The sequence below is a fragment of the Tupaia chinensis genome, unplaced genomic scaffold (genome assembly GCF_000334495.1).
Source record: "Tupaia chinensis unplaced genomic scaffold, TupChi_1.0 Scaffold000294_1, whole genome shotgun sequence".
Classification (NCBI taxonomy): domain Eukaryota; kingdom Metazoa; phylum Chordata; class Mammalia; order Scandentia; family Tupaiidae; genus Tupaia; species Tupaia belangeri.
The window spans coordinates 278,962-303,768 of NW_006159779.1; the positions used below are offsets into that span (position 1 = coordinate 278,962).

At 50.4% G+C, this 24,807-nt stretch overlaps 1 protein-coding gene across 1 annotated transcript in view; it reads left to right on the top strand.

The window, feature by feature from the left end:
• The window catches only part of SHISAL1 (shisa like 1), a 57,848-nt gene extending 42,782 nt beyond the window's left edge, over positions 1–15,066 (top strand). The window contains exon 5 of the mRNA XM_006150659.1: positions 9,869–15,066. Within this exon, the coding sequence (XP_006150721.1) occupies position 9,869 (1 nt within the window). The 3' untranslated portion in view covers positions 9,870–15,066. The remainder of the gene's footprint in view (positions 1–9,868) is intronic.
• The last annotated feature ends 9,741 nt before the right edge of the window (positions 15,067–24,807 follow it).

The window sequence follows — 24,807 nt, forward strand, 5'->3', positions numbered from 1 at the left end:
CCTGCCGTAGGGCGGAGGCGTCACGAGGCAGCGGCTTCTATTGGGTCCTTCTGAGACATTTGTGGAGTAAGCAGCACACGCCAGATAGGCGCTGGCGCCTTCCCGGGAGCCCTCCTGTGCACGTCACACCTTCTGCGTTAGAGCAGGGACCGTGCACCTTGCTCCAACAGCTCGCATTTCAGGCACGCCAGCAAACTTTCCACACCCCGGAAGGCTCCTCCCACCTCTAGCCCCTGGATTCGTTTTGCTGTTGTCCAGCATCACAGAAAAACCTTGGATGGTGTACGCTCCCACTGCACTGCCGGGCTGGGCCCCAGATCAGCCATTTAATTTTAGCCGTTGTAGTAGGTATGTAGGGAGAATGCAGGGCGGTTCTAATTTGCATTTCCCTAATTACTAGGCATGTTTCATAAGCTTGTTTTCCATTCGCAGCTCTTGCTCAGTGAAGGGCCGTTCAAGCACTTGTGCTCATTTTCACATGCGGTAGCGGGAAGACTCACCCTCCACGCGTGTCCCGCGGCGTCGATCATACTGGTCCGTGGCTGTGGGCAGTGCAGCGTATGAACGCTCCGGTGTCTCTGCCAGTCGCCTGTGCAGGACATTTGGGTTGTTCCCATCTTAGGGTCATCTCTAAATAAAGCTTCTCTGGGGTTGACCCCATAGCCTCGTGGCTGACGCAGCCAGAGCCCAGGTGGCTGGCCACTGTTTGAATCCTAGCTCCAGTGGCGCGAGAAACAGCGGACACCTGTGTGTGTGCGTGCCCCAAGTCCTGATGGGACGGAGAAAGGAGGACAGGGGATTTGGAGTAACCACACCCACTGGGGAGTGCTTTCCCTCTCTCGTGAGCACGTTAAGAATAAATAAAGTATATACAGCTGCTCTGGAGGGGACGCCCGGGCCTGACGAGCCTAGCCGCACGTTCTCCTGGGTGCGGCATTACGTCCGGTTCTGCCCGACCTGTCGCTGTGCTCCCAGCCGCCTGAACCAACACTGTCGGACCCCCTTGCAGCCCCGAGGCTGCGGTGAGTGCATCTGAACGCCCGTCTCAGGGCGCTGGCAGACGCGCCCCCGCTGGCCGTGGATTCACCTCCTTGCCCTCAGTTCCGATTCTCAGGCTTTCCCTGGCTCACGGTCCCCTCCAGTGGTGGCCCCTCCTGCTGCCTCTGTGGCCACCCTCCTCCTGTGACCCTGACCTCCCTACTTGGTCTTTTTAAGGACCTCCTTGCCTCAGGTGTGGCCGGGTAGTCTCCCCGTCCCAGGTCCTTCGCTCGGCCACATCAACAGAGATCCCTTCCCAAGGTAGGTAACACGGCTTCTGGGGGTGAGAACGGGGACCTCTGTGGGGGACATTCCTGTACCTACACACGTGTAATGCAGGGTGACAGGACTGCATATGCTCAGCCATACAGGGGCAGCCCCACGGTGCAGCAGTTAAGCACTCTGTAGAGAGGGCTGGATCCCACATGGCTGACCACGGTTCAAATCTCCATGCCGGCAACGTGAAACACATGCCAGCTTTGTGCGCATGCGTGCCCAGAATCCTGACAGGATGAGGAGGTGGGGGAAGAGGGACCGTGGTGTAACCAGGCCCCCTAGGGGTGCGCTCTCTCCCCCCTTCTCGGGTGAGTACACACGCCCTGTGGCAATTTAAAACAAAGCAGCTGTGCTGCCAGCCAGTTTCCCCAGGAGGTCAAGCACTGGGCCCTGTACTAGTGTGGGTTCCTGTGACCCCACTCCCTCGCCAGCCCTCGGTGCCCTCGGTATCATCACCTTGGCCATTTCAGTGGCGTGCGGGGCAGCTCACTGTCACTCTGGTTGTGTTTCCCAATGCTTGTTTTTGCTTTCCATTATACGTGTCATCACACAAATGCTCCTCCTCCAGGCAGCCTCCTGGGACTGCACTGTGCTGCACCAGGGAGGAGCCCTGCCTCCCAGATGCTGACCTGGCCTCTGTGGATGGCCGTCCGGTGCCCGTGGTCCCCACTGTGCCCCCATGCTGTGTGCATGGACTTGGTTGAACCTATGGTTGATAACATTCCCGCTTCTCGGGCTGCCATGAGACTGCTGTTTGTCCTGGCACCCAGCAGTCAGGGCTGAGTGAGCCGGGCATGTTCAGGGCGAGAGAGCTGGGCGTGGTCATGAGCAGCACGTTGTCTCCCCCTCACCTGGCGGCACTCACACTGGGCCTCCTGACTCCCTGCTTCCCGCAGGAGCAGTTACTGTTACAGACACTCAGCGTGATGCAAGCCGTTATTCTTATTCAAATTGCCAGGTGCTCTGGGAGCTTACAATTAGCTGGCAGATGCCAGCCCGCCAGCTGCAGGCCCTCCTCCCAGTGGGCCCTTCTGCCCAGCCGGGCACAGCACCTCTCAGCCGCCTGCCGGGCCACTGCCCTGCACAGAGGGGTGGCCGACAGCCCAGTGCTTAGCAGCCCAGGCTGGCTCTCGGCTCCACCCCAGGCAGGGGACATCAGCTCTCCGAGCCCCAGTTTCCTCGTGGGGAGTTGCAGGGACAGCAGGGCCCCCAAAGGACTGTGGGACCGTGTGGACGTGCGGCGCACACAGCTGAGCCCTAATGCCCACCTGTGTCTGAGCCAGGGGTGATGTCCCTGACATGCAGCCAGGACCCAGCTGCCTCAGCCGGCAGTGGAAGCCTCTGTAGCTGCTCACGCCCTGCCAGGTGCTGCCTCGACCGCTGCTCCCTCCAGGTGCTTGCCGCGTGCTCAGTGCCCGCTCAGGCTCAGCTCTGCATGCCCCCGAGGGAGTCTCTCCACCCACACTGGCCCAGATCCCAGGACCTCCCAACACCCACCGCTGACCTGCGTGTATGGGGGTGTGCAGTGTATCTGGTTTGGGGTGGTCCTGGTGTGCTCTCCCAGTCCAACTTGGGGGCACTAGGCATCACTGCTCCCCACTACTCATAAGTGTCAGATGGCACAAAGGCCTGTGGGAGTCAGACACTGCACAGAAGGGATGCTCGATGTGGGGTTTTGAAGGATGTGTAGGAGCTCACCAGGCAGAGAAAGGAGAGGCTGCTCTCAGCAGTGCAGAGAGCACTCTGGGCCTTCTGGAAAGAGAGCGGGCTCAAAACTAGACACAGTGACAGAGTTCCGAGGTGACAGGCCCCAGGCCCGCTGAGGCAGCAAATCTGTGTGCATGTGGGGGTGCGCGTGCACGTCTGGGTGTGTTACTGAGTTCTGAAACATTTCATGCTGTATAAAAGAACAGGTGTAAGATAGACACCTGCTATGATAGCGAAGCACACACCGTGTCCACAAGCCCACACGAGGAGCAGAGCCACGTCAGTACCACGAGGACCCTGTGTGCCCCAGCGGCCTGAGTGTTGTGCCTGTCACTCCAACACAGGTGTGTCCCTGGGGAGTGACTGCAGGAAACCCGACGGCTGGCCTGGCCCAGAAGCAGGGACAGCTTGCAGGCCTTGGCCAAGGTCGGAGGTGACGCCGCCTCCACCGAGCATGGGGAGCCCCCTTTCCATGTCTGTCTGCAGCAGCAGAGGTGAGAGAGAAGGGGGGTCGCTGCCTCCGCCCTTAGCTCCGAAGGGCCACCAGGGCAAGGCGGGCCAGGCTGTGCCACCGGAGGGGATTCGGCTCCTCATCCTAAGGTCCCCAGCTAGCTGGGCACGCAGAAGGAAGCTGGCCATGAGGTAGCGAGCTCCCTGTCCAGGGGGGAGTCCAGCGAAGGCTGGACACCCCCACCCCCACCCAGGACCCGCCCAGGAGGCAGCCCCTCCCTGCTGCCCTCACCAGCAGTGCCTCTCTGGCTGTTTCTGCTCTGGGCCCACCCCACCCCCAACTTCAAGTCTCCCCTAAAGACAGGGATGAGCGAATGCAGGGGTTGGACTCCTCCTCTCCCCTGATCTCCGCACTCACTCACCCAGTGCCGCCTCAGCGTCCGATTTTCCAGCCTCGGGGTCAGGTCAGCCGGGCTTGTCGCGTGTTCCCAACCTCAGGTCCGGGGCGTGAAGCTGGTCATACATGTCCTCGTCTGTGGCTTCCCTGTCAGTGGCTCCCCCTGTCAGTGGCTTCCCTGTCAGTGGCTCCCCCTGTCAGTGGCTCCCCCTGTCAGTGGCCGTAAGGGGCCCCTTACTTGCCTACACCCTCCCCTCTGGCACCCCCCTCTCCCGCCCAGCCCACTCCTGCAACCCGCTCCAGTGCTGGCTTCCTCCCAGTGGCTGCGGCTTACTGCGAATTCTCCCGCATTGCTGGGCGCACCCCGGTGGTTCTGGCCTCTCCTGCTCAGCACTGAGCTACCCCCTCTTACCTGCGCTAGTTCGTCTTGGTGCCGGTAACAGAAAATACTGGGAACTGAGCCATTCCTGAAACTGGAGGCTCATGGTTTGGAGACCCGGGGGCCGCTCCGGCGGTCTTCAGCTGCGTCATGGCATGGCAGAGGGCGGATGTGCTCCATGTCCTCTCTTTGAAAGCCCACCAGGATGTCAGGGGGCCCGCCCTGAGACCTCCCCAAAGCCCACGTCCCGACACATTTTCACCCTCGTCACCCCATTCCGAGGCCAGCCGTGGATGTGGGGCACCCTTGCACCACAGCTCCCCCCCTTACCCAGCGCTTTGAGGCTCCTGCCTCGCTGTCTGACGACCGCGTGGGAGTCTGGACCCCGCCATGCCCTGGGGAGGACAGCTGTCGCCCACATCCCAGCTCCAGGCTCCTCTGGGACCGTGTGCTGGGTCCCTAGCAGAGCGGGGCAGCGGGTCCCCTTGCTGTGGCTTGCCTACCTGCGGGGTTCTGTGATGTCCTGATTTGGGCTGATTTGATGGGGTTAAAGTGGCGTCTTGCTGTCTTCTGAACTTGTTATTCGTGTCATTTAATGAACGACTTTCCTTTAGAGCTTTAGGTCTATGGAAACCCGTGGAAGCACAGCTATCTCCCTCGCCTCCCCTTCCCTGGCCCCGTTATTAACGTCTGGCACCGCGGGGCCTGTGCGTTACAGTGCCGAGCCAGTGGCATTAACGTGGCATTAGTGACCTGAGTCCCTAGTTCCCCCAGGGTTCGGTGTTGGAACGGTATCTCCGATCACAGGGCAGTTCTCCAGGCTCTTGCTGTAACCGCGACAGGCCACTGGGCTCCCCTTGAGCTGTGGGGGCTGGGGCAAGGTACCTGGCCTCTCTGTGTCCTGGGGTCCCCTGTAGAAAATAGTTAACAATGGTACCCACCTCACAGGGCTCTTCTTAGGACCAAATGACAGCGTCGATGTTGAGCTCGGAACAGTGGCAAGCATAATGTTGGCATTTATAACATTTTGAAAACATGGATCTCTGGGACCAGCAGTTAGCGTAATGGCTATGTCGCTGGACTCCCACGTAGTCAACCGCGGTTCAAGTCCCGGACCCAGTGGCTTAAACTCACGCCGGGTGCATGTGCATGTGTGCCCAAGATCCCAAGAGGAGAATGGAGGAGAAGGGATTGCGGCGTGGCCATCCCCCCTGGGGGGTGATTTCTTGCTTTCTGTCTCTCTGTCTCTCTCTGTCTGTCTGGCGAGTGCACACGCCCTATAGCAAAAACCTCTCCAAAAAAAAACCCATGGATCTCCAAGCTATATTCCTTAGGGGAGAATGAGGAAGACATGCTTCCAATTCACCCAAGTTCTCAAGGCTGGGAGAACACGGAGCCCTGTCCTCATGGAGTGTGGGTGCTGGGGGGAGGCTGATAGTCACCAGTGAAGGGGTGTGTGCCGGTGGCACGAACATGGCAGGGACTGGGGTGCAAGTGAATCCTTGGGAAGAGATTAAATCCATGGGAGTGAGTAGAGATGGAGAGAAGAGGAGGCTGGAAAGATGTGCAGGAAACAGCAGAGGGCCAGAGTGAGAGCAGTCACAGAAGGAGGAGGAGAACCAGAGAGGGGACTGGAGTGTCCTGGAAGCAGGAGTGATCACTCGAGGTAATGCTGCTGAGAGGAAAAGTGAAAGGACAGAGAACTGACCACTAGATTTAGCAACATGGAAGTCTTTGGTGACCTTGATAAGGGCAAATTCTGCAGAGTAGTTATGCTGGGAGGAGTGAAGGGACCCTGGAGAAGTGGAGTTGGAAGACTGAAGTACAGATAATCCTTCTAAGCAGTCAGTTCCCCCTTCCGTGTCTTATATATTCTGCTTTATTAGATTCACCAGTAGTTAGCATATCTCATTCTTTTATAAAGAACCAGCAGCTGGATTTATCTATTAGTTCCTTATTTTTCTTCTCTTTAACTCCATTCGAGTTTTAATTTATGTGTTGCACTCCTTTGTCTTCCTTGGGTTTGTCTTTCTTTTCTAACTTTTGTAGTTGGATGATTAATTTATGTTTTCTCATTTATTAGTAAGAGCTGTATTTAAGGCTATGAATTTTCCCCTGAGCAATGCCTTGGCTGCATCATAAAGGTTTTGAAATGTAATATTTCCTATTTTTGTTACTGCATAGATATTCTGTAATTTTTATTTTTATTAACTCTTTGACTCAACAGTTATTTTTAAATGTTTATAAGCTTCTTGGTGGTAATTTTTTGTGTGGTTTTCATATTAATATTTTCAAATTCTAGTGTGTTGGATGAGAGAATATTGTCTTATTTATGCTTTTCTTTAATCTTTCTTTGTGATAGTAATTTGTGTGTGTGTGCATTTAAAAGACCATTTGAATAAAATCTAGATTTTGTTTAATACACACACATACACATGCACACACACACACACACACACACACACACACACACACAGTTCAGTTATTTGACTCCCTACATTCTTATTTATGTTTTTGCCAACTTTATCTGGAGTGGACTGAGAGATGTGAGTTAAAATGCATTAATACTAGTAAACAATTTTTCTTCCTAAACTTCCTGCAGGTCTTGCTTTATCATAGTAATCTCGAGGCTCTGTTATTTGAAACATAAGCATTCATTCCTGTTAGATCTTTGTGGTGACTCTCATCCCTGATCCTCACATAATATCCTTCTTTTTGCTCATTGAATAGGCCTTTCCCTGATTTCTGCCTTGTCTACTATTCAGATCATGATCCCTGGTTTTTCTTGATTTACATTTACTTACTGTTTTTGCACATCATTTTTGCCTTTTGTTTTCTTTTTCAATCGTGGGAAAATAAACATGACATAAGCTTGACCACTTAGCCACATCGAAGTGTACGATTCCATAGCTTCGGGCCTCTGTACAATGTTGTGTAACCATCGCCACCATGCAGCCACAGAACCGTTCCGTCTCCTGCACAGCCTTACAGTTAAACCTTCTCGAATCACCCCACCTTCAGTGGATTCTGTTTGTGAGCCAGTCTGAGAGACTTTTCTTCTAAGCAAGAGTATGGCTCATTAACATTTATTGCTATGGCAGATACATTCGGCCTTAGTTCCATCATCTTCAGTTTATGATGCGTTTTCTGCGTTTATAGCTTTTGTGGGGGTTATCAGTTTTCACCATATGTTCTTTGTCTTCTGTGTTTTATTTTTTGTATATATGTCTTCTGATCATTTGGAAAGTTGTGCTTTTTGATCCTCTGATTATCTTCATAATCATACCATGGTATAACACTCTTAATCCTTTATTTCTTTAGACAGTTTATTTCCTCTTTACTAGGAGCATTGTCAAAATTAGAATATTTCTGCTTTCCCTCTCCTTTTTTTTCTTCGACCTAATTATTTGAATTGACTGTTACATTATTCTTACTGACCTTCGTACCTCTAATTTTACTTAAGCTTCAAAGCAATTCTTTAGACCCCGAGTATAAATGAATATGACATAGTTTGTTACATCACCTCCTTTCTTCTCACCTCCATCCCTCCTACTTACGCTTACTTTTATCAATTCTCTGTTTTCTGATTCTTTTTTTTTTTTCATAATAATCACAATTCTTAGGTTTGTTTGAGGCCTCACCCAACAGTTAAACAGATACTACGCTCATTGCCAGTGTTCTTGCCAGAGTTACTCCATTTAAACTTTGAGTCACTGAAGTGTGTCCTCTTTTTAATTTACTTAAGAGGGGCTCATGGGACCTATAATTGAAACATATGTTCAAGAACGCCTTCTGTTGACCTTCCACTTGAAGGCTGGTTCATCTGGTAGGCCAGCAGGTGGTGTGGAGGTTAAGGTGACTGGACCCTACATGTCCAACTCGTAGTTTAAGCCTGGACCCGGTGGCTTGAAAATCACATTGGGAGGGACCAGCAGTTGGCGTAATGGCTATGTCACTGGACTCCCATGTAGTCGATCGCGGTTTGAGTCCCTGACCCAGTGGCTTGAACTCAAGCCAGGCACATGTGCGTGCGTGCCCGACATCCCAGGAGGAGAATGGAGAAGGGATTGTGGCGTGGCCATCCCCCCTGGGGGGTGATTTCTCACTTTCTGTCTCTCTGTCTCTCTGTCTTTCTGGTGAGTACATGTGTCCTATAGCAAAAAAAAAAAAAAAAGAGTAAAAAAAATATTCACTCTGGGCATGTGTGCCCAGAATCCTGAGAGGAAAATGGAAGAGAAGAGATTGTGGTGGGACCGTTCCCCAGGGGGGAGGAGTGGGAGGGTGATTTCTCAGTTTCCCTTTCTTTCACTTGTGAGCACACATGCCCTATCGCAAAAACTAAACAATTAAAAACAAACAAAACCAGAAAGCTGGTTCATCTGGGCTTTAACTTTTTGTTTCCTTCCTTTTTTTCAGTGACTATTTACTAAGCCCCTGTGTGTGCCAGTCATTGTTCTAGGTCCTGGCAATACAGCAATGCACAGAACACATATTCACCTTCCCCCTTGTAGCTAACTCTCTAGTCAGGGCAGACAGATGAGAAACTAGACAAGTAAGTACAATGTGTGGCACGCTGGAGAGAGAAATGAGCTATGGGGAAAAAAGAAGCAGGTGATAGGAGATTATCTGGACCTAACTCTGTTGCATGGAGTTGAGGAGAGGGCCCCATGGAATCTCTCACCTTGTGCCCATGTTCACATTCCTACTGATGCACAGAGTGGAGGGTTGGTTTTTCTCCTTGGCATAGCGCCCACTTTAAAGACCAATACAGGATACAGATATGGACAGGGGATTCATCTGCCACAGATGGAGTTTGTATCTCTGGTCCTCTGGACTCATTTGCAACTTGGCTTGGCCAATCAAAGCTGTACATGGCCCCCAGGTCTGTGCCTGTACTCCTGAGTGTAACTGCTCCCTCACCTGGTCTCCTGGCCTGTCTCAGCTCCAAGAGTGCACTGGTTTCCTCTCCATGGCTTTGAAGAGGTCATATCCAGTGGTGTGACTCCAAGATACATATGGTTTTGGTTTATATTATGAGTGGTATCTGAATCTAATATTTTTGAATTTGTGATTGCAAGGGTGACCATATAATTTGTCATCCAAATTAGAATATTTTTGAAAATGAAAGTGGGATAATATTTTAAATTATGTTAGTATAATAGGTGTCAACTGAGACTGTCCTAAGCCAATAAAAATAATAACTCTGGTCATTGCTAAGTCAGGTGAATCCTATGGAGTTGATCAGATGTCTTACAGAGGAAAAATTATATCTGTACTGTCTGTACAAATAATTAGCCTGTTGATTCTGTTAAATTTCCTGTATACGTTATCTGCATAATTGTAATGTTGGTTCTTCTATTCTAGTCCTTGATACTTGATGCTTTTTTTCTTATCTTATTGCTTGGGCCAGGGGCTCTGGTACTATTTGGAACCATAGTGACAGCAGACTTTTATCTTGATTCTAGTCTTAAAGTCACATGATTCACAATGTTCTGAAGACAAAGGCCATGTACTCCAAGAAAACCTGGCCTCTTCTGGCACTAAGGCCCAAGATAAATGTCCCCCGTGAATCTCCATGGACGAGGCACCATGTCATGTTTTGTTTCCTCTGCTTCCCCTAGAAAACCTTTTCGCTGTGCCTCAGGATGGAGGAGGTGAGATCCAAAGCACCTGGCTCAGCCTCTAAGAAGAACAACTTCTACAGAGACACCAGAGACCGCTGCAGTGGTGGAGGTGATAGCAGAGGAGGAAATGCTGCCTATGCCCCAAACCCTCTTCCTTGGACTTCCAAGATTGGGAGCAAACTCAGGGGTGAGGGCCGGGGGTGCAGGGAAGGGGATTCTGAGCCACCTGTCCGTAAGCAATAGTCCTCTTTTGGGCTGGTGGCTTCTGAGAGGTGACTCATTGTGGACTCAGGGTGACTAGTGTGAGGCTGCTCCGCTGGGTCGAGTCAGAGGTTTCAGGCTTGTGAGTCACACCTGTGGCTCAACACTCAAGCTTCCCTCACCTCCCCCCTCCACTAGTGGCCCCTTGGGCCTATCCATGTCCGGATATTGGATGTGAGTGTGTGTGCGTGTGCGAGTATGTGGTTTGGGGTGGTTTGGCTGGTGGGCTGCTTTTTATTGGTGTCCCCCTGAAATTCTCTGATGGGCGTGAGTCACATGAGGCTGGGGTTCTCACCACAGTTGGCTTCTTGCTGCCCCCGGCAGCTGTGAGTCAGACGGAGTCAGCCGGCCACAGGGTGCAGCCCACTGTGTCTCAGGAGCACTGGGGATTTGAAATGCCAGTCAGGGTGTTCTCACAGGGTGCATCTCGACTGGCCATGGGACAGGCAGCAGGCTGCAGACAGTTCAGAGTGGGGAAGGCCCCAGGCCGTGTGGCCGGTGGGGGAGCAGCACTTTGGTTAGACCTCAGGGGTGCAGGAGTCCAAAGTCCAGGTACCAGCTCCCTGGATGTGGCATGTTCCCCAGACCGGGGCACCCCAGCACAATCCCTGGAGCAGATCCTCAGTGCTCAGTGGGCAGGCCACCCTGAGTTCTCCCCATCACTGCCGGACCCCTGCCCACTCAGCACATTCTGGTTAAGCACCCACAGGTCCGGGCTGGGCAGCGATGGCAACAGGAGGTGAGTTGGTCTTGGCTCTGCCCCCATCTGGTAGGAGAGATAAGCACAGGAATCTCTGCCAGACAGGGTGACGAGGCCTATGTGAACCAGAGGGGAAAGTTCTAGAAATCTGTCCACACTAAGGTGGGACTTCCATGTAACCTGGACGCCCACAGAGCTCACTGCTACCACCACTGGCATGGCCCCAGACATACGTACAGAAGGTCACACCCAGGCCCACTCACGTAAACCCCCGAAGGCCATGCTGCCAGTGTAGACACCCTCATTCCACTAGTGACAGAGGTACCGAGTCTCCCCAGCTCCTAGCTTGGGGGCCTGCTCAGTGGCCATGTGTCCCCTCTGACCTGTATCATCACCGAGCACCCTTGGTACGCTCGTTCACCTGTTCTCCAGACACCATGGTGAGCCGGGCAGGTCCCAGCTCATGGCAAGACCTTCTAACTGGGGGAAGGGACAGCCAGAGGTAGCACTGAGGAAGAAGGTGACACTGGCGAGTCCTCAGCTGAGAATTTCATCAGGGCAACACAGCAGCGAGGGCCCTGGGGAGCTCAGGGACAGGGGAAGCCCTTCTGAGCAGGAGCTCTGAATCAAAGCCCAGCTATGAAAGACAAGCAAAGGAGCCATGGGCATTAGAGGCAGGCGGGAGGGACGCTGGAGCAAAGGCCCTGAGGCAGCACCAGGGGACAGAAGAAAGCCAGGGGGGCTGGGGCCCAGAGGTGGGCAGGGAATCGAGGGAGAGGCTCTCTGGGACACCGTGACACTGCACAAGCAATGCCCCACCTTTGAAAAAGCAGAAAGAACATTCCAGAACATAGAGCATTCTCCACATCACCTGGCTCTTCATCTTCTCAACAGCCTGTAAAGAGGGGACTCCCCGGTTTCCTAGATTAGGTCATTGAGACTCAGCCGGGGTAAGTGGCTCGCCCAAGTTCATGGGCAGGCTGAGGGAGACCCAGGCCCAAGGCCTTGGTCTGGGGGCCCTGCCCATCTCCAGACAGTAGGGTTATGTTGGGGTTAGGCTTAGTGTCTGGGCACACAGTCTTTGCCTGGGGTCTTGACTTGGGATAGGTGCTGCTTCCTTTTGCTGGACACCGAGTCATCCCAGGACCCGCTCCAGGGCCCTGTCCCAATGAAGCAGCGATCCCAAAGGCACCAGTCAGCCCAGCTGTATCAGCCCGTGCCTGCATCCCATGTGTGGAAGTCTGGGAGAAGGAGGAGTCATGACCCCGATTCTGACATCAGTTCTGCCACCAAGAGCAGTGTGACCCCAGGTGTGGCCTATGACCTTGCTCCCCTCAGTTTCTGCCTTGGTGAGAGGAAGGAGTCAGACCAGGAATTTCAGGGCTTTATGTCCCTGGCTTCATGCACTTCCGGCGACTCCCATTCAGGAGCTCCCTCTCCAGCAAGGAGCTCGTGGCCCTGCCTCCCTCCCCATACACCTGCAGTCAGAAGTCGCCGCCACTCGGCAGCAGGCTGGGGTCACCCGCTTTGCACCGCTTGAGAGGCACAATCTCACAGGAGGCCGCTTCTCAGGCCCTGCCAGGGATCTTTTCAGGAATCCTCGTGGGGGTCATTGTCCCGAGGACTGTTCTGCTGAGTCCCTCCTGGGCAACTGGGCTGGGGCCTGAGGCATTCTGTGGGAAGCCTGTGGCCCCCCACCCCTACAGCCCAGCAGGCAGGTCACAGACAGGACAGACCACCCAGACCCAACACGGCTCCTCCCAGCTGGGCGACAGCTGTGAGCCGCCTAGCCTCTGAGCCACCATTTCTCACCTGTCTAGCGGGTGGGGATGCCAGTGGGGTGGTTGAGGCTGGCAGCACAAGCGTGAGCCCTGCATGGAAGGCAGACATGCTCAGTTCCCATCCTGGTAGTGTCAGAGGTCCCTGCAAGACCGGGGTCATCACAGTGAGAACTTGTCCCCACCTGCTATGGCCATGGCTAGTGGACATGCCAGTTAGTGTCCCCGAGAATAAAACTCAGGGTGGTGGAAGCCCAGTACAGAGTGACAGAGCTGCCATGGTCAGTGACTCCCAGACCTGGCTTTAGGCTGCACATCTTTTTACTGAGATCTCTGGCTAGCCCACGTAACGTGGAGAACAAAGACCGGAGGGGAGGACACCCATCCACCAGGGAGTATGTTTGACGCTGGTTTGTGACTGCCGTGTTCGTGAGGACGTCTTCCCCCTGGGAACTGCGTGTTATTAACGAGCAGTTTTATGCTTTCCTTCTCGTCCACGTGTGGCGTGACTGCTGTGTGTTTTGGAATCTCTGTTCAGAACCACTAGCTTGTAGTACCTGCAGCTCACTGCCCTGCACCCAGAGGGGCAGCCCGCCCAGACCCCTGAGCATACCCTGCAGGGCAGACCAGTGTGCAACAGGCCTTAATTGAAGATGTGCACACACATGCACGCACACATAGGCACATACATATTTGTGCACACACATATACCCACACATTCATGCACATGCAGGTATATGCACAGACATATTCCTCTACGTGCATGAACACAGCTGCATGTGCACACACACACACATGCTCACACATGTGTGATTCAGCAGGTAGATCTGGTCCCTCTCGCTGTTTCCAGTGCTTCAGGAAACAGAGGGTGGACAGTGTGTGTAGTTAGGGCGGACGTCATTCCTCTCATCAGAACATCCCTGCAGGCAACTCTGGCCCCAGGGCCCTAAAGCAGGACTTGGGCCATGAGAGAAAAGGGCCAGGGATGGGCGTGTAGCCAGCTCCTCGGGTGAGAGAGTTCCCACCACCCTCGGTTCACTTCAACAGCACAGGGCTGCCAAGGTGGCCACCTGGCCAGAGGACCACGAGTGGGTGACACCCTGGTCACTGTTGTCTGCCATCCAGGAATACATCACCGGGCTGAGTCATGCCCTGTGCACATCCACTGTGTGTTGGACACACACACACGCACACATATACATGAACATGCTCCTGGGTGCACGCACATACATGTGCACACACATGCGGTCCTGCAGGTGTGTCTGGTCCCTCTCGCTGTCCCCAGTGAGCCTCCTATACCTTCCTTTAGCACAACCCATCACCTGGTGGTCCGGAAGTGAGCGTGGACAGCTTTGGGGGTCCATGGCCTGAAAACTTCAGACCCGAAGTTAGCTGTCAGGTGAGAGGAAGGGAGTGTTCGTCCTAGCAAACCATGGGGTCCCAGGGGCACTCCTTGTCAGCAGACACTCGCCCAGCACCTTCTGTGGTCTCAGCTCCATCCCCACTGCCCATCTGGGGGCTTTTCTTGCCCTAGCTGGGATCCCTGAGCAATTTCCAGTTGTGCCTATCAGAGATGCACAGATCCACAAAATGAGTCAAGAACAGTTACCTGTCCTGCCCACAGAAGTGGCCTTGGAGGTGGCGCCCCAGCCCAGTTTCCAGTCTAAGACCCCGCAGAGAGCTGGTGCTAGGCAGACAGCCCTCAGCCCTGGCCCACTGGCCTGACAGACTGAAACTCAGCCCTGCTACAAGGCCACCCCAGAAAGCTCCACTCACACTGCTGTCACCAAATGGCCCTGAGACCCCAGGAACAGCCCTGGCAAAGACCACACTGAGGCCTGTGCAGTGTGGTACCCTGCCCAACTCCCTTTAGGGGAGGGTCCCATTGCAGTTGAGCCAGCCCCAAGCACAGGGTCGAAAACTAGACCGCCATCCACCTCCACAGTGGCCTGGGCAGGGACCAAGCTGGTGGCCCCAGAGGGTGTCTCCTCGCCACCATGCCTCAGCCTTTCATGCCTCGTTCCTTCCTCTTTCTTCCCCCCCCCCCATTTTTTGTTTCAAAGCTAGTGGGATCTGTCACCGTCAGATAAGCCGCCAGTTGGTGTCTGGGAGATGTGCAATAACCAGGCGGGACTGCAGGCTGAGGGGCTCAGTCACTTTAAGACAGGAGGCCGCCCGCCAGCGCCAGTGTGCCCCCCGGTCAGCCAGAGAGGGGCGCAGCAGTGGGGGCGAGGATGGAGACGGTGTCTCTCCTGCAAGCTGACTTCACGCCAGCAGGCCTGGGGGCTCTCTGATAGCTGATAACTGGGAAAACCAAAAACCAATACTATTCCTAATAATAATAATAATAACCTGTGTAACATGAGAACTCGTTTTACACTGACCGCTGTTGCTCTGCTTTTGTCTTTATACACAGTAGTTTTTATAAAGATGTCCTTAGGTTTTAATAAAGGAGTGTCACGTCAACTGTTCCCTGTATGGAAGCGCATCCATGCTTCGCAGTGCGCCTGTGGGAGCCCGTGCCTGTGTTGGGGGGCAGGAGTCCAGGTCTGGGGTCTCAGCTGCGGGGTGGAGGGTGGCATCAGGGAGCCGGGCTCACAGGTCCACCCTGAAGCCCTTGAGGTCCGATGCCAAGGGCAAAGAGAGAGTCCAGATGCCCACTGTGAGGCCAGGGAGGTGGGGCGCGAGCCAGGACACGCTGGCAGGTGGGCTGTCGGTGATCTGCCCCCAGCTGCCCTGCCCGAGCGGCTGCACCTGGTCCGTTACCTCGCCGGTCAGGCCTGCAGCCCTCGCTCGGGACCACACTCAGGGTTTGCTGCCTTCGTATCGCCCATCGAAAAGGAAAGGAAGACTCAGTGTCTCCCCGGGGTGGTGGTCCCGGCATTCTGACCGGCCACTCCAGGAGAGCGCCCAGAAACACTGCCTTCAGGACGCTGTGTATCTCATGAGCGAGGTGGCTTCCTCAGGGCCTGGCCACGCCTCCCAGCCAGCCGGGATTGTGGGCACACGAGAGGCTCGACATGTCTCAGTCCACCCAGCGCCCAAGCCCTGCCCCCACGTGGCTCTAGCACCATGGAGTGGAGCCACTGCCTGCCCCACCAGGGCTGGGCTTAGACGAGTTGTTTGTTTAGGTTTTTGCCATAGGGCACGTGCACTTGGTCAGAGAGGGACAGAGAGAAGGAGACTGAGAACTCACCTTTCCCCCAGAGGGGATGGCCATGCCGCAATCCACCTACTCCATTCTCTTCTCGGAATCTTGGGCACGTATGCACATGCGCCCAGTGTTATTCGCAAGCCGCCAGGTGACTCTCGAACCGCAGTCAGCCATAGGGGATTTCAGCGCCTTAACCACCATGCAACATCTGTCCCAATATTTATTTTTAATTTACCTATAGGTATTAAAGAGCTAATGAGGTGAAGAGCTGTGGGTTCTAGGAAGGTCTAAAAGAGGCCGAGCAGTGGGGTGGCACTGAGGCTGCTCCCTCCCTGGGAACTTGCTGGTTTGGAGAGAGGAGGCCGAGATGCCCGAGCGGCAGTTCTGCAGCTCAGCAGGCATGGAGCGGGTGTCCAGGACTGCTCTAGGGGTGGAGACCCCACAGGTTAGACAGAAACAAGAGTGCACTGGCCCTTGCAGCCCAGTTCCACTTCATCTGGGGGCCCAGAGGCCCCCAATTCCTGAGACTGGATTAAGGGGACACCAGACTGGTGGCATCCCAGGCCACTGATAGTAAATGTCACCTTCCTCCAGAGAGTTTATCATCCCAGACTCCACAACGTTTCCACAGACAATTGGTAAAATGCATTCGATCTGGCACCAGGCAGGTGTCACCAGATGGGTGAAACAGCACGTGTGAGAAACAGCAAAAACACAGCAACAGAAGGGTGTCACCGGGGCCCCTCCAACGGGAACAGATACGTAGCTTTAAACAGCTGCACTGAATGTGCTCAAAAGCTATTCCATTATAGGACCAGCAGGTAGTATAGTGATTAAAGTGCTGGACTCCCACGTGGCTGACTGCAGTTCGAGTCCCGGACCTGGCTGCTTGAAATTCATGCCAGATGCGTGTGTGTATGCACCTAAAATCCAAGAGAAGAATGAAGAAGGGATCACAGGGTGACCAGCTCCCCAGGGGCATGGGGGTGATTCCTCACTTTGTCTCTCCAGCTAGTGCACACACCCTAAAGCAAAAATATCTAAATAATAATAATAATAATAAGCTATACAACTATGTCTGAAAACCATAAAAAAAAGGTACAGGAATATTTTCAAAGAACCAGTTAGAAACTGGAAATAGAAAATAATGAAAATCAAGGCCTCAGTACATGAGTTTAAAAGCAGATGACACGAGAAGCTAGGGGTTGGCAAAAGGACAGATCAATGGAGCCGAGTAGAGAGCTCAGAAACAGACCCGCACAGATGTGGCCCCTGATCTTTGACAAAGGAGCAAAGGCAGCACCATGCCGGGAAAAACAGCCTTTTCAGCTCATGGTGCTAGAACAATCGGACCTTCACAAGCAAGAAAAAAAAGGGAATCTAGACACAGGCCTGTCACAAAAATGAACTCAAAATGGACCCTCAACTGCATTCGATTGTGTTAATGTAACACACAGAATTATAAAAGTCCTAGAAGCAAACATAAGAGAAAATCTAGATGACCTTGGGTTTGACTATGACTTTTTAGATATAACACCAAAGGCACAATTCATGACAGAAAGAATTGCTAAGCGGGGCTTCATTAAAATTAAACATTTCTGCTCTGCAAAGGACACTGGCAAGAGAATGAAAGATGAGCAGCAGATTGGGAGAAAATATTTGCAAGCCGCACATCTGATAAAAGAACGTTATCGCACATATACAGAGAACTCTTGAAACTCAATAAGAAAACAGCCAACCCAACTAAGAAATGGACCAAAGACCTTAACAGACACTTCACTAAAGAAGATATGCAGATGGATGGGCCAGTAGGGGGCATGGTGGTTAAGGCACTGGATCCCTCATGGCCGATTGTGTGGTTCGAGTCCCGGACCCAGAGATTTGAAAAACACACTTGTCTGTGTGCATTCATACTCAATATCCCAAGAAGAGAATGGAGATAAAGTAATTGCAATATGGCCACCCTCCCTGGAGGGTGATTTCTCTCTCTCTCTCTCTCTCTGCCCCCTCCTCTCTCTCTCCTCTCTCATCTCCCACAAGCATATGCTCTCTAGAAAAAGAAAAATAAAAGATATACAGATGGAGACTAGCATATGAAAATATACTCCATATTGTATGTCACAGGCAAAGGCAAATTAAAACAGGCTAGCACTACACACTACTAGGATGGCCAAAATCCAGAACACTGACAAGTGTCGCTGAGCAAGCGGAGCCACGGGAACTCTTCATCCCTGGTGGGAATGCAACATGGTAACGCCACTCGAGAACAGTCAGTTTCTTGCAAAACAAAGGATATTCTTATCATAGGATTCAACAATCATACTCCGTATTTACTCAAAAGAACTGACAACTTATGTCTACACAAAAACCTGAACGTAGTATTTATAGCAGCTTTACTCATAATTGCCAAATTTTGGAGGCAACCAAGATGTCCTCTGGAAGGTGAATGGATAAATAAACTATAGCATGTCCAGACAATGGGCTATTATTCATTGCTAAAAAGAAATGAGCTCTCGAGGCATGAAAAGACATGGAGGAAACTTAACATGGATACTACGAAGTGAAAGAAGCCAGTCTGAAAGCCAGCATGCCGTGTAATTCCGACTCTGTGTCATTCTGGGAAAGGTGAAATGGTGGAGACAGTGAAAAGATCAGCGGTTGCCGGGGGCTGGAGGAGAGGGAGCGCTGAACAGGCGCGCACAGGATTTTAGGGCGGCGAAGCCACTCAGGCACTGTCCTGTGGTTCTGTGACATTATACATTTGCCCAGGTCTACAGAATGTGCAGCGCCAGGAGTGAGCCCCAGTGTAAATCGGGGGCTCTGGGCAACACTGATGTGTCGATGTAGGTTCGCTGATGTAGGTACCACTGAGGGGGGCGGGGTGGGGGAGAAGGAGGCGGTGTGTGTGAGGGGGAGCAGGGGATGTGAGTGGAAATCGGTGCACCTCCTCGATCTTGTGAACCCAAAACTACTCTCAGAGACAGGGTTATTTCTACAGACACAAGGTAAGGCTGTCTGCTATCACTGCTCTTATCCCAGACAGTGCTGGAAGTTCTCGCCAGTGCAGATAATAGAGCGTATACACATGGGCAAGGAAGAAATGAAGACACGATTATCTACACAGGAATCCCAAGGAATTTACGAAAAGACTGCTGGAACAAGTGTGTTCTCAGGATGCTAGACGAACGTACAAAACTCAGCCATGTTTTGGGCCAACATATGGCATGGTGGTGAAGGCTCTGGACTTCCACGTGTCTGGTGCAGTTCAGTCCTAGACCTAGCAGCTTGGGAAAATCACGCCGGTACCTGTGCACATGTGCCCAAGATCCTGAAAGGAGACTTGAGAAAGGATTGCGACATGACCTTCCCTCAAGGAGTGATTTCTCACTTTTCCTCTTTCTGTCTCTTTTCATCTCTCTCTGGCAAGTACACATGCCCTATGGCAAAAATAAATAAATAAATAAATAAAATTAAAAAATGAAAAATTTGCCCCCCTCCCCCATATATATATATGTATATACACATTCGGTGAGCATGTGAACACCAAGATTAAAAATACACTATTGGGACCAACAGATGGCATAATGGCATAATGGTTATGTCACTGGACTCCCACTTAGTGGACCACAATTCAAGTCCTGGACCTGGCAGCTTAAAACAGCCCAGGCGCATGTGTGTGCATGCCCAAAATCCTGGGAGGAGAGTGGAGGAGAAGGGATTGTGGCATGGCCATCTCCCCTGGGGAGTGATTTCTTATTTTCTGTCTCTCTGTCTCTCCAGTAACCATCTGCACCCTGTAGCAAACATCTCTCTTAAAAAGATATATTATCATTTACAAATACTCAAAACTAAGAACATGAATGAGGCTCAGGTTCCATATAACTGACTCCCTCCAGTGCCTGCCTCGGCAGCTTGGAAAATGCATCTCAGCCATGTGTGCACGCAGGTCCAGAGTCCTGACAGGGTGGAGTAGTGGATGAAAAGGGGCCATGGTATGCTATGCCCCGTGGGGAGGTGCTTTCTCTCTTGTGTGTGCGTTCTCTTGCTGATGATTTTTTAAAAAGAGATATAGTAGCACCAAGATATGTGTGCTAAGAATACAAAACTGCTAAAGAAATCAAAGAAAATCTAAATAAATGAAGAGATGTAGCTTATTGATGGATTGGAAGATTTAACATAGTAACGATGCCAGCTCTTCCCAAATCAATGTATAATGTAATTCTTATCAAAGTCCCAGGAAGATTTTCTTTTTCTCTTTTCTTTTTCTTTCTTTCCTTTTTTTTTTTTTTTTGAGAGATTTTTGTTATAGAGCATGTCCACTCACCAGAGAGCCAGAGAGAGCCAGAAAGTGAGAAATCATCCCCTGGAGGAGGGGCCATGCTGCAATCCCTTCTCCTCCATTCTCCTCTCAGAATTTTGGGCATGCATGCACACGTGCCCAGTGTGAGTTTTAAGTCACCAGGTCCAGGACTCGAACTGTGATTGACTTCATGGGAGTCCAACAACATAACCATTATGCCACCTGCTGGTCCCCTCAGGAATATTTTCTTGAAGACATAAGCAGAATATTCTAAGTTTTATATGGAAAGACAAAGAATGGGAATGGCTAAAATAATTTTGTAAAATAAGAATAAAGTGGGAGTTAATTTCTACAGTTAGAGAGCTATAGTCATCAAGACTGTGTGATATTGGTGGAAGCATAGACACACAGGTGGGCAATATACCCTTTTCAACACATGATGCTGAAACAACTGGACATTCATGGGGAAAAACAGAGCCTTGGCCTAAGAACATAACTCTTACCCTTAAGGGGGTCACTGCATCACAGGCTGCCTGCATGCAAAACTACAACAACGCGGGAACCAGCAGTTAGCGTAATGGCTATGTCACTGGACTCCCACGTTGTCGACCGCGGTTTGCGTCCCAGACCCAGTGGCTTAAAACTCACGCCGGGTGCGTGTGCGTGTGCGTGTGTGCCCAAGATCCCGAGAGGAGAATGGAGGAGAAGGGATTGCAGCGTGACCATCCCCCCTGGGGGGTGATTTCTCGCTTTCTGTCTCTCTGTCTCTCTCTCTCTCTGTCTGGCGAGCACACATGCCCTATAGTGAAAAAAACTCTCAAAAAAAAAAACCTTGCGAAACTATCCTTAAAAGGAAACATTTATTAATTGGACTTCATCACAGTTAAAAAGCTTTTGCTCTGTGAAAGACTGTTAAGAAGAAAGGAAAAGTTAGAGATTGGAAAAAAAATATTTGTAAGCTACATATCCAGCAAAGGACTAGTAGCTAGTACACATAAAGAACACTCTAAATGGTGAAAAAGTAAAAAAAATAGATGTAAAGCAACATTTTACAAAAATGATGTAAAGCGGGCAAATAATTTTGATATAGTCTAATTTATCTATTTTTAATTTTGTGGCTTGTGCTTTTGACTTCATATTAAAAAAACATTGTCTAATCCAGGTCATAAATGTTTTCTGCTGCATTTTCTTCTAAGAGATTTACAATTTTAGTTCTTTTAGTTCTTTAGTACTATGCTAGTACTTACGGCATTAGCATAACTTTACAGTAAGTTTTTGAAACTGGAAGTGTGAGTCCTCCAACTTGTCCTTCCTTTTTAAGAATGTTTTGGCTACTCTGAGTCCCTTGCATTTCTGTATGACTTTTAGGATCAGCTTGTCAATTTCTTCAAAGAAACCAGCTGGAATTTTGATAGTGTTTTTTTTTAATGGTTTTTGCCATAGGACATGTATGCTCACCTGAGAAGAGAGAGACAGTGAGAAAGTGAGAATTCACCCCCCACCACCACCACCAGGAAGGATGTCCACACTGCGATTCCCTTCTCCTCTGTTCTCCTCTTGGGATTTTGGGCATATACACACACACACACATACACACAGACACACACACACAGAGTGTAGTTTTTAAGCCACCAGGTCTGGGACCCAAACCGTAGTCGGCCACATAGGAGTCTAGCGCCTTAGCCACCACATCACCTGCTGGCCCCAGAATTTTTCTTCTAATCTATAGTTCAACTTTTAATCTATAACTCAATTTAATCTATAGTTCAACTTTTACTATATAGTTCTTTAAAATAGTAAGCCTTGAAGTTCATGAGTATAGGGTACCTTTTTTTAGATCTTCTTTAATTTCTTTCAACAATGTTTTGCAGTTTGTAGAGTACACATTTTATACTTCTTCTAAGTATAAATAAGTCCGTGAAGCAATATTTAATATCATTAACATTAGGGAAATGCAAATTAAAACTGCTATGTAATATCACTACACATCTATTAAAAGAGCAAAAATAAAAACAAAAAAACCAGTGATACATTTTGGTGAGGACAGGGAGAAACTGGATCACACCTATATTACTAGAGGGTATGTAAAATGGTATGGCCACTGTGGAAATTCGTTTCGCAGTTTCTTTTAAAAATGAACATGCTACTACCGTATAACCCATCAGTAGTACTGCTGGTCACGTATTTCAGATAAAATTGATATGTATAGAAAAACTTACACATGACTGTTTATAGCAACTTTACTCATAAGAGCCCCAAACCAGAATCAACCCAGATAGCCTTTAACTGCTGAGCAGTTAATCTGTGGTGCATCCATGCCATGGAACATTATGCGGCAGTAAAAAGTAATACGCTGTTATCCATGCAACAATCTGAAGCTCCAGATGAAACTCCAGAGAATTATACCAAGGAAAAGATCCAACTCCCGAAGGTTACATACCACATGGCTCTGCTTACATAACACTCGAGTGACGCAATTATACAAATGGGTGATGTGTTAATGACCGTCGGGGGTCGCTCCGGGTGTGAGGCTGGGAGGGAAGTCGGTGTGGCTATAACAGGGCAGCGAGAGGGACACCTGTGGTGGTGGAAATAATCTGAATTGGATTGTGTTGATATCAGTATCCTAGCTGTGAGATGTCACATGGTTTTGCAAGGTGTTACCATTAAAGGAAACTGAGTAAATGCGTATCTCTGCATACTTCTCACGACTGCTTGCGAATATACAGTTCTTTCAAAATAAAGACCTGTAATTGCTTTAAGCACACCGCCCCCCACCCTCGCCCCCCACCAGGGGAGATGGCTACACCACAATCCCTTGTCCTCCATTATTCTTTCAGGACTTTTGGTGCACACACACGAGCCCAGCATGTTTTTCAAACTGCTGGGTCCAGGACTCAGACTGCACTGTTGGCTGTGTGGGATCCAGCCACTTTAACTGCCACCTCACTGATGGCCCCAGAAAGCTTTCATTTTAAGAGGGTGATTAGTCACAGCTGAAAAGAGAATTAACCCGAAGCTGTGCCAGAGGAAAGCGCCCATGCGGAAGAGCAGAGAGAAAAGAGGATGGGACACAGAGAGGACTGAGCGGTCACCAAGCGTATGACAGCGACTGTGATTGCAGGGCCAGAGAGAAGTGAAAGAGAGTGGAGAAGAAATCATTTTCCACAACTAATGCAAGACATCAAGCTATGAATTCAAGAAGCCCTATTTATATGTTTAGTTAGTTAGGTTTTTTTTGTTTGTTTGTTTGTTTGTTTGTTTTGCTATGGGGTACATGCACTTGCTGGAGAGAGACAGAGACAGAGAATGAGGGCAAGAAAGTGAGAAATCACCCCCCAGGGAATAGCCGTGCCCCAATCCCTGCCCTTCATTCTCTTCTCAGGGTTTGGATACCCATGTGCACATGGCTGGCGTAATTTTCAAGCTGCCAGGTCCAGGACTCGAACCACGGAATCGGCCACAGGGGATTCAGCTGCTTTAACCGACACCATCTGCTGACCCAAGAAACTGTATTAAACTGGAGCAAAAGACAAAGAGAAAATCTTAACAGCAGCCAGAAGATAGGAGGTAGAATAGAAATTACCTTCAAAGGAGCGCAGTTAGACTGCGAACTACAATAGAAGCAGAAGCCAGAAGACAATATAACAATGTGTGAAAGGAAAGGAACTGCCCGCCCGGAATTCTAAACCAGCAGCAGTGTCGTTCCAGAATGACGGCAAGGCAGCCCAGGACACGGTGGTAATAACTCCACGATGCCAAAGTCATGCTGGACGGTCCTCGGTTCGCATCCAGAGGTCCCTGTACATGGCAGGCACATGTGCCCATGAACCTGGCACCTCCTCTCACTCTCAACCTCTCTCCAAAGAAATAAATAATTTAACTTACTTTTTAAAGAGTGAAGATAAAATATTTTTAGAAAAATCAAGACTGAGGGCCAGCAGATGACCAGCAGATGGCCTAATGGTTGCATCACTGGACTCTCACATCCTTGAACATGGTTCGAGTCCCAGACCCAGCAGTTTAAACTCAGGTGTGTGTGTGTGTGTGTGTGTGTGTGTGTGTGTGTGTGTGTTCCCCAAATCCCAAGAGAATGGAGAATAAGGGATTGCAGCATGGCCATCCTCCCCGGGAGGTGATTTCTCTCTTTCTGTCTCTCTATCCCTCACTGTCTCTCTGCCAAGCACACGCACCCTATAGCATAAATCTCTCAAAAAAATAAAAAGAAAAGAAAAAAAGAAAAGAAAAATCAAGATTGAAAAGGTGTATCACTCGTAGACCTTAACTAATACAATAAAAATAAATACTGATTGATCTTCTTCAGGTGGGAAAAGAAATGATCCCAGGCAGAAGCTTGATGACTTAGAAGAAATAAAGAGCAACAGGTGTGTAAGGGTGTGGGTAAATCTCAATGAGGAATAACTGAATTTGACAGTTATGATTATGCCTCGTGAGTCTTACGCTATAGGGGATTAAAATACGTGACAACGATCGCAGAGAACACAGGAGAGGCATAAATGAAGCAAAAGTGTTGTTAGGAATTTGACTAGGCAGCCAACTCAACAAGAAAATATAACAATCATTTTAAATTTGTGTGCACATAATGACACATAACATCAAAATATACAAAGCAAAAGCCGACGGAATGAGGAGGAGGACGCGAAGCCACGATCATGGTGGTAGATCTGGACAGACCTCTCGCTGTGACGGGTAGAGCTACCAGACAAAAACTCAGCAGGACGC